The sequence below is a fragment of the Gobio gobio genome (assembly GCF_949357685.1).
Source record: "Gobio gobio genome assembly, chromosome: 11".
Classification (NCBI taxonomy): Eukaryota; Metazoa; Chordata; class Actinopteri; order Cypriniformes; family Gobionidae; genus Gobio; species Gobio gobio.
In genome coordinates this window covers 37,952,883-37,962,484 of record NC_137104.1, presented here as the reverse complement: position 1 = coordinate 37,962,484, position 9,602 = coordinate 37,952,883, and the positions used below count along the sequence as shown (strand labels likewise).

The following is a 9,602-nucleotide window of genomic DNA, read 5'->3' as shown; positions in this document are numbered from 1 at the left end:
TTAGGAGGGTTTCCTCTGCTCTTATCCAAAGAAAATCTCAAGAAAAATCCTCTTCTCTCATCCAAAAACAAACTCCAGCATGTTCAGTTATCAGACACGACTGGAACTTCAAACGGGTCGGATTTTATGGTCAGATAAAACAAAAACAAAAAAAGCTTTTTGGCAGCAAAACCAGATGGGTCTGGTGCTTACAGGAATTAAAAAGTACCCCATGTGTATGATTTAAGTATACTGCTGGATCTTTAAAGTAATAATCCTATTTTTTTAGCTGGAGGTCCGGACATCTTGTTCAAATACATGGCATCATGGATTCTATCAAATACCGACAGATAAAAAAAAATCTAAACTTGACAGCCTCTGCTAGAAATCTTAGAATGGGCCAATGTCGGATCTTCCATCAGGACAACGATCCAAAACAACAAACATCAAAATCACACAAAAATGGGTCACTGAGCCCAAAACGAAGGTTCTGCCATGGCCATTACAGTCCCCTATAGAAAATGAGTGGGGTGAGCTGAAGAGAAGAAGCACCAACATGGATCTGGGAATCTGAAGGATCTGGAGAGATTCTGTTTGGAGGAATGGTCTCTGATCTCTTGTCAGTTGTTCTCCAAACTCATCAGGCATTATAGGACAAATCACAGAGCAGCTATCTTGGCTACCTTTAAAAAAAAAAAAAGATCAAAAGGATAAACAATGCAGATTTATTTTCGCAGCCTTCTTTTTACCAAGATTGCCAATAATTCTGACCTGGGTGTATCACAATTATTACAAATATTCAAATATTAAAACAATCCCTTTTTGTATTATTATTAATAATCTAATAGTAATCCAATGTAATAGTTATGTAGCTAATGAGAAGTAATTCCAAAAAGTCATTATTCAAGGAGAAATATTTAAGAAATATATTTCCTTTCTTGGTATTTTATTGGTTAACACCTTTTATGAAATATTTACAGACCCTTGATGTTAATCCCTCAAAGGAAGACATTTACACGGTAACAGTTTACACGATGAGGTAGATAGATAGATACAATAACTAAAATAGCTTATTAGATGTGTGAAATATTATTACTGAATAAATGATAGCACTTAAAGAGAATAATAACTTAAATTAAAATTAGTACCTGTACAATTTGAAAAGAAATCATTAATTTACATATCAATCCATAAAATACAGCTATTTAAAGCATAAATGAAGTTGTCTTGCACACACAAACAATTTGAAGTATAAAATGCCCATTAAAGTGGAACTAAGAGTAATGTTTTCATGTACAGTAGCAGAATAACCAGTAAAATATGGAAGCTTTGTCTTTGTTCTTCCTCTTTTTGTGCTTGTATTCCAGTCCAAAGTCATAATTCCAGATAAGTGTTAGCCAACAGCTGTGATTACAGTATATAATTTCAGCTCAGGCTTCCAGTAGTGTTGAAGGCACGTGAGAAAGTCAGACATTTATTTACACAACGGTCTGATTTATTTACATTCCCTCATTAGTTTGAACAGCACGATCACCTGCAGCCGCAGGACTCCACCACCATGTCTTCATACTGCTTGTATACAACGTTATTTCCTGCGTCAATGTACAGGATGCTGATGGGACTGAGTTTGGAGGGGACGCAGCAGCTGGGCGGCATGTTGCTGGGGTTCATAGAGTTCATTAGAGTTTGTATAATGGCGTGATTGGTTGGCTCCAGGTGAGATCGGAGAGGGAAGTCACACATGCCCTCACAGTGATACGCCTCATAGTCTAAGGGAGCAATGATCCAATCGTCCCAGCCCAGCTCCCTGAAATTCACATGCAAAGGTTTTTTGCTGCACCTAGATTTGGATTTTTTGCCGTGCCTCTTGCCATGGCGGTTGGGTAGAGTTGTCCGTCTACTCCGTCGGGATTTCAAGTGAGGCCCTTTTTCCTTCCCAGGACTATCCAGACCCCACAGTTTAATCTTCTCCCTCTTTTCGTAGAAAATGCTTTGTCTCTTTTTTGACCTTGTGAAAACGACCAGTATGGCTTTTTTTAGTTGCGGACGGCCATGTCTGTGAAATCCAAGATATTGCAAGTCGATTTCCCTCTCAGGATTATCTAGTGTCGCCTTGAGCTCCAAACAGAAGCGGGTCCCGTGTGAATGGTGCTGACGTTCCTTAAAAGTCTCCCATACGTCGAAAACCTCCCATTTTGGTTTATGTGCATCCTCCAGATCCAAGGTTTTGGAGTCAAGCACAGCGTGTGACTGACAGGAGAGCAGCTGTATCTCCACTGGGCCCGTCTCTGATGCTCGGAACGTTCCGGAGATCTTTGTGTATATCCTCAGTTCAGCACCCAAGAGCTCCACGTTTTCAGAAAGGGTCGATACATCGAATAAGTATTTCTGTCTCCACAGTGGGGAGTTCAAAAGGTCATCTGGAACAAAGAGCATGCATATTTAGTGACAGTGGCTGTACATTTATTAACAATGTCAGTTAGAGAGGCATAAAGAGGAAAAAGTGTGAATGCAGATGAACACATTGTCAACCAATTATACTGAAACGTATTTTTCTTTCTTTCTTTCTTTGCTGTAATAAAAAGTTGTAAAAGTTAGATAAAATTTTTTTGTTTTTATTAGTTATATTTATTATTAATTATAACTTAAGGTGATGCATTGCACGTTACTACATGTACTTACTATAGTTATAACAGTAAATTATGCATAATTACAAGTTACTAACCCTAAACCAAACACTGACCGTAACTCTAAGCCTACATTCATTAATATTACTCACTTATTTGAGTAATTACAATGTATGCCACGTTATCCATGGTGGTTAAACTTTATTTTAAGGTGTTATTGTTAAACTGTAATTATATATTTAAGTACTGAGTAATATTATTGAACAACATGTACTCACTATAGGGTTAAGGCAGGATTAGGTTTTGGTTTGAGGCATGTAATTATGAATAATTTACTGTTATCACTATGGTATATACATGTAACATAATAACAATGACACTGTAAAATAAAGTGTTACCTATATGGTATATAAGTGTAACCAAAGTAAAGCTAGTAAAACTACAAATTTGCATAATATACTGTAGCCTATTACTTATTTTAACACTTAATAAATAAGTACAAATTAATATATCGTGCCTCGCTTTCTTTCTCTGTTAGTATGAAAACTTTTAGAATGTAAAACGAAAGTTTTTATTCTGTCAAGGAAAAAAAGAATGATAATGGAATTTCAACAAAAGTAAACAAACTACTAAAACATTTATTAGTAGGCTACAATTCCCATTGTCAGTATTTTTTCCCAGTAGGCTAATTTAACATTCAGGAGGATTATTAATTTTTCTTTCGCCAAAATAGCTAACGCACCTGTGCTGTGATTGTTCTGACACTCATTGAAAATGGGAAAACACATTTGGACAAAAGGCCATTTATAAAACCTAAAGTTATCCGATTAAAAACAATTCAAACAACTAACCTTGGCCCTCGTCCACAAAACTCGTTATTGTGTTTGCGGCTTTTGACGAGCGGAAAAAACTCGCGTTCAGTCCCAGTTTTTCAGCCGCGGAAAAAGTCTTGTAGATGGAGATCATGTAATCATGAGGTTCAATCGCATCCTTGATCGCCCGCTGTGACTGTATGTCTCCAGATAACGGTGATAGTGCTGACAATATGCTTTTGCCGTGTTTGGCTCTTCTGTGTCCATCAGCAGGAGCTGACCTGGACACTTTCATCCCTTTGGATGCGTTTGGAAACAGAGGATTTATTGAGTGAACACACAGAAAATGCAAAAGGAAAGTAAAAGTCAAAAATATCCCAGACGCTCCACAAGCACACATCTTGTAAATGCACAAGAAAAAACAGAAGGACCTGCTTGGAAAAAACAGGAACACATCACATGTGTGTGTGGAGTAGCGCAGACTGAGAGCAGCTCCCTCTGAAGAACAGCCTCCTTAAGTACCGTCATGACATTATTAGCTCCCACTCAATCCAAACAAGCCTTAAAGACTCTCCTACCCAGCTTTAAGATATTACTGTCCTCCTTCATGTCCCCATCATTTAACATGCGTGATTTTAACAGAAAAACATGTCTAAGTATGAATGTTTTATATATGTGATTGATTGATTGATTTAAGAGGGTTTATAATCAGAGCCAAAAGTACCGCATAACATTTAAAAATGGATGTAACTGCTGTGTCGACTACGAGAAACAAAGATTGGAAAAGAAAAAGTTTCTTAGCTTCTTTTAAATTCATTATGAATGTGATTGACAGATTGTGTTTTTTCCTCAGTTCTGCAGGTGTCAGTGTGAGGATTGAGCACTGTGGACTTTACCTCCCTCTGGTGGTGCAACGTGTTTTTTATATTTATTTATTTATTATTTTTTTTAAATTTCCTGATCAAGATGTTTTTTGTGCAAGTTCAGCATTCAGTCAAGCGTTTTTCTTTCTTGGTTGCAAAGGCGTAGTTTTGGTTTGAACGTTGGGGTCAAGTATGAACCATTTAGCGGGGTCTTGGGGCATGCTCCCTCATCGTGAGGTTTATTTATTAGGCTATTTGTTTGTTCGTTTTTGCAAAATAATATTTTATGGCATCATCCACACATGCTAAGTTGGTTCATAACTGCAATAAAGCAATAGTTACATGTTTACAAAGTCTTCTCAATCAATCAGTAAGAAATGTAAAGTTTAAGCAAGCAGAACTAGATGATTTTCATTTTGTAATCATACATTTGAATTGCTCTGAACTTGAAATATTTGAGTAAGTTAATTCATACATTTAAATAAAAAAAGTCCTTGCAATCTCAGATTTTTGTAATGGAAACTTGACCCGCTTTAACTTGCTAATTCAATAAATGCCACCTTGCTAATCAGTTACACAATGCTTCGGTAGCATTAGCATAGCATAGCACTTGCTGAATGAGAACAGCTATATAATACACTTAACATATATCTGTTCTCAAACTAAGCTTATGCTCCACTTGTGCTCCACTCGTCACTATGATGGCAACCCTACAAAAAAAACTTAACTCTTCTAAACTAGCATAACAAACATTAAACACTACTAAATACAGTATGCTGGGAAATTGAAATCCCAGCACATTTAAGTTAAAATCTAAATTTAAATTTAAGTTAAGTCTAAATTAAAATAAAGAAGTTCATAAAACTCAAAACAATGAAACAACGCAGATTACTTAAAATGTGTCAGTTTTGATAACTCAAAAGAGAAAGTTCTAAATACTTATAAAAGTAAATTTGTTTGAACTAATTTGCTTAATTTGAGTTGTCTCTACCAATTCATTTTGAGCGTTAGGATACAGAGTATAGCATTTGTTACAATAAGGATATAATTAAGATATTAGTGGCTTCTCATTACCATGCTTAAGTCAATGTTAACTTTTTTCTTTCTTTTTTATCTAGCATTTGTTATGAAAAATAGCAACCTACATATGTAAAAACTATATGCAACATGCCACAGTTGAATAAAAAATAAGAAATCTTTAATGAAAATATATCTTCCCTTATCTATTATAAATTGTATACATTTTCAAAATGTGCCACAATAAATAGGCTACAATAGAACGTGATGAATTAGTAAAGGTAGTCATGAAAAAGCTTTCTAATTTATGTTGGTGCATGCATGATGCTGTTTTCTCCTCTTTTCATCAGTTTTGTTGTTGTTGTTTATCTGTCTGTTTTAGATAACGTCTGTCTTTCTCCATAGCGTTTTAAAGTGGTTCTCAATAGAATTCAAATGGGTTGCACATTTTATCATCCGCATCGCGATAAGAACGGCTCTACACTGTAAAAAATGATTGTGATTTTAACGGTATTTTACTGTAAAAATGCTATGGTGAAAAACAGTTAATTGGTTAACAGAAAGTTTCCGTACTATATACGGTGAATAACTGTAATAGATCTTACCTTACATTTAATTTAATTTTACAGTAAAATACCGTTAAATTTACAGTTTTTGGAAGTGAAAAAGAACAAGTCATTGTGTAATTTACAGTGAAAACCCGTAAATTGACATTCCCAGAATTCCCTGCGTGACACTTCACATTTTATGTATTTTCATTGCAATAACTATGTTTCTTCTTTGTTTTTTCTAATCAGTTATGTACATTAGGGTTTTAGGTTACATCTGATGTTGTTAAATTAATGTTTATTGCATTTTTTAAATCTCACGTGTGTTACCATGATGGTGTTTTAGTGTTTGAATCGTTACACCCCTAGTGTTTAGTGTTTGTGTGAATGACACTGAGCACCTTCTATATATTAGTATTGTCCTCTTAAAAGCTGCTTGTGATGGGCTTTGATTCATCATGTGATTCCCATCTCCACTGTGATTGGTGGTTGTCCGTATATATCAAAGATACATAACAGATATTAGTATTTCAATAGGTTGGTAATTTAACATTATTTCAGTTAATGAAATATGTTTTTATTTACTGTAAATTGTTTACAGTGTAAACTTAATCATTACAATATAAACCTTTAAACTATACGAATATTTTGAACTATAAAATATTTTTTTTTAACCGTGATTATTACATTATAAACCTTTAAATTATACGGTTTTGAACTGTAAAATAATTTATTTTTTTTAACCGTAATTATTACATTATAAACCTTTAAATTAAATGGTGCGGTCCCTAAAAAACCCAAAACGTTACTGCCGTATTTTTTACGGTAAAGTTCTGGCAACCACAGCTGCCGCTTTTTTACCGTAAATTTTACGGGGATTTTTTTTACAGTGTACGAAATCTCATCATACTTTTGGAGCGCACTGGTGAACGCGCCTACGGTGATTCTCGCACCTCTCGTGCAAAATAAACAATTGCTTCAGTCATATTGCGCAGATACTTGGCCCGTTCAGTTCAAACAGCTTATAAAAGCTCTGAACGCCGATGTAGCCTATATAATTAGCATGATTCTATTATAGCCTGCCTGAATTTATGCGTATATATGACAGAAGGAAGAAATGTCGACTTTAATGGAAATGTGGTGTCTATAGTGCAAGAATTTAATGCAGAAAAGAGACAAAAGTAGTATGTTAGAACTTGATTTTATTGAGCATATAAGAAATCATATAAATGTATAATATTCCAAAGTAAAGTAATGGGAATAGATTTAAATAAAAAAACCTTTGTTACAAGTAACAGTTGTTTTTGTTATTCTACAGTCTCAGAATTAATAGTTGTAGCTTACAGATCATTTGGGAAAACATATATATAGAGAGAGAGAGAGAGAGAGAGAGAGAGAGAGAGAGAGAGAGAGAGAGAGAGAGAGAGAGAGAGAGAGAGAGAGAGAGAGAGAGAGAGAGAGAGAGAGAGAGAGAGAGAGTGCACTTCTTCATTGGTTCTAGAGTCCCCTGAGCAGGAGGAGTAAACCACTCAACAGCATGAGCAGATACACAGATGTTGATGAGACAGCTGGGCTGGAGTCAGTGTTGCTGGGGAAGCCATTGCCCTCAGTGACGACTACAGAAGACGGCGTTGTAGGTGATCTGAGTGTAAAAGATCTGGACTCAGCCTTCCATTCATTCAGAGTAAATGCCAACTTCAAGTTGACACCTTTAGAAGAGAGACAGAGAGAGAAATTATCATAAATGTTCAAAATAACAAGTGACAGTGACCCCAAAAAATGTAAATCAAGACAACCCACCACTTGTAATGATGGCTAAGTCAGTGTAATTGGCCCAGCAGCCACTGAACGGGATGGTGGTGTTTCCGTAAAGTCCTGCTGTTGGATTCCCTGTAGCATCTTTGAGCACAGCTGACATGGTTAGAGTCGTCACACCCACGGACACACAGTCACCCTGGAAACAGACATGCACAAAAAAGAAGCTCTCCTTATTCGATACCAAGTGTGGTTTCCTAGTAATCAACTGGGGTTGCCCCAGCCATTCATAAGTTCTTAAAGGTTCATAAACCCCTGTTTTATCACTGATCACACCTAAGATTTGAAAAAGACTCAAGAAATGGATGTGTAAAGCTGTGGAAAAGTGGGAGTGTAGAGGATAAGAAGAGGGAAGACAACAACCAATAAAACACAGACCTACTACACACTCATTATACAGACAAATGAATATTAAAATATGAGCGGTAAAGAAAAACAAACAACAAAGTTGGGGGCACTTGATATATTTTAAACATATAACCCTATGACAATAAACACACAAAAATGTTATCATTAGAGACTACTAACAACAATCATCAACAAATCAACTGAGGAAGAGCATTAAAAAGGTCTAATAATATTTTCATTACATTTAAGAACACTGCAATCTCTGCACAAATGACACACATCAGTTTAACACAGAAACATAAGTTGTAACTTAGTGCCACTTTATATCAAAACTGGTATATTGTACAGCTGGTGCAACCGGCCCCTGAAAACTTGCATCAGATATTCTTAATGAAATCTCACCGCTGCGTCCAGAGCCATGATGCTGGGCTGCACACTGAGGGGTCCGGGAGAAGATCCAGCCACTGGCTGCACCACCACCACCAGGGATGATACTGTCTTGACCGTCTCCATCGGCTGGTCTTCACGGGTCACCTCCTGAGTGGCCACCTGAGAGAGAGACATTTACAGTTCAAATAAAGAAAAGCACGTTCGGTGCTTTACAGTACAGCGACTATTATTGGATCTTAATCTGATTAAAAAAAATTCAAAGGGATATTCAGGGTTCTGTACAAGTTAAGCTCAATGAACAGCATTTGTGACAGTGTTCATTAAAATTGAGGCACCTACAATGGAAGTAAATGAGGCCAATTTTTGAAGAATTTAAAAGCTGAAATGTTAAGCTTTTAATTTTATGAAAGCACATAGTAATTATTCTGTTGTATTATGTATTCTTGTGTATTATTTGAGCTGTAACGCTGTTTAAAGCATAATTTTTTACAGTAGTTTTAAGAGTTCTGGTGTTGTCATCTATCATGGTGACAGTTGTAAAATTAGATAATTTCACAGATAAGGTTAGTAAGTGATCTTTTTCACTCATACTGTTCATGTCTTGTGATTATGCTATTGGTTGTTTAAAGATAGGGAAGGCAACTTTTTTTTTAGAAATGCTTTTTGTCATACTTGTTGAAATCCTTTTGACATCCTGATAGCAATCAATAATAGAAGTGGTCTAAATAATAAAACATGAACATATAGCTTCTGTGGATGTCTCAGGACCAAAAATTTTTTCGTCCAATCACTGCATTAGGTCCGAAACCATCATAACTGTAATTACGAAATGGCAATCCGTGAAGTTCAACCTGGAGCTGTTCACATCCTCAGACTCGGATTTATGCGTTTCTATGTCAACACTATCAAACGGCGAAATTAATCTGCAGCAGTCAGATGGTATTATGTAATTTAATGCCATCTCTCATCTTGTGACACTTTGCAGACTCTGCCGTATGCATTCATGTCTTCTGAAGGAGGCGTGGCTTTGGAGAGCACTCTGAAGGGAGGGTGGGATATCATGCTTTCAAAGCTAGCTTGCTAATTGCTGGCCTCTCCGAAATTGCCTTCCTTCCTTTAAGTTGTGACATCGAAATAGTGTTTCCAAGGTTCACGTTTATTCATATCACACACTTAATAAAAGCTTTTAAAAAACAGTGTACA

The 9,602-nt window shown here is 36.1% G+C and overlaps 2 protein-coding genes across 2 annotated transcripts in view; both read right to left on the bottom strand.

Annotated features, from left to right (window-relative positions):
• Positions 1–911: 911 nt before the first annotated feature.
• On the bottom strand, positions 912–3,902 carry gdf6b (growth differentiation factor 6b). Its single transcript, XM_079828629.1, has 2 exons — positions 3,458–3,902; positions 912–2,399 (listed from the first exon to the last, which is right to left on the bottom strand). Exons 1-2 carry the CDS (start codon positions 3,816–3,818, stop codon positions 1,510–1,512), a joined length of 1,251 nt encoding a protein of 416 aa, XP_079684755.1. The 5' UTR covers positions 3,819–3,902; the 3' UTR covers positions 912–1,509.
• A 3,441-nt stretch (positions 3,903–7,343) lies between these two features.
• LOC307133464 (fibrocystin-L-like) overlaps positions 7,344–9,602 on the bottom strand; it is a gene marked incomplete at both ends in the record, with an annotated part of 46,838 nt that continues 44,579 nt past the window's right edge. Inside the window, 3 exons of the mRNA XM_079828548.1 lie at positions 7,344–7,555; positions 7,647–7,800; positions 8,412–8,558. Of these exons, the coding sequence (XP_079684674.1) occupies positions 7,344–7,555; positions 7,647–7,800; positions 8,412–8,558 (513 nt within the window). The remainder of the gene's footprint in view (positions 7,556–7,646; positions 7,801–8,411; positions 8,559–9,602) is intronic.

Coding starts and splice junctions, on each gene's coding strand:
- gdf6b (XM_079828629.1), bottom strand. CDS start 3,818: ATGTGTGCTTGTGGAGCGTCTGGGATATTTTTGACTTTTACTTTCCTT. Junction 2,400..3,457: donor TTTTGTGGACGAGGGCCAAG/GTTAGTTGTTTG, acceptor TCTTTGTTCCAG/ATGACCTTTTGAACTCCCCA.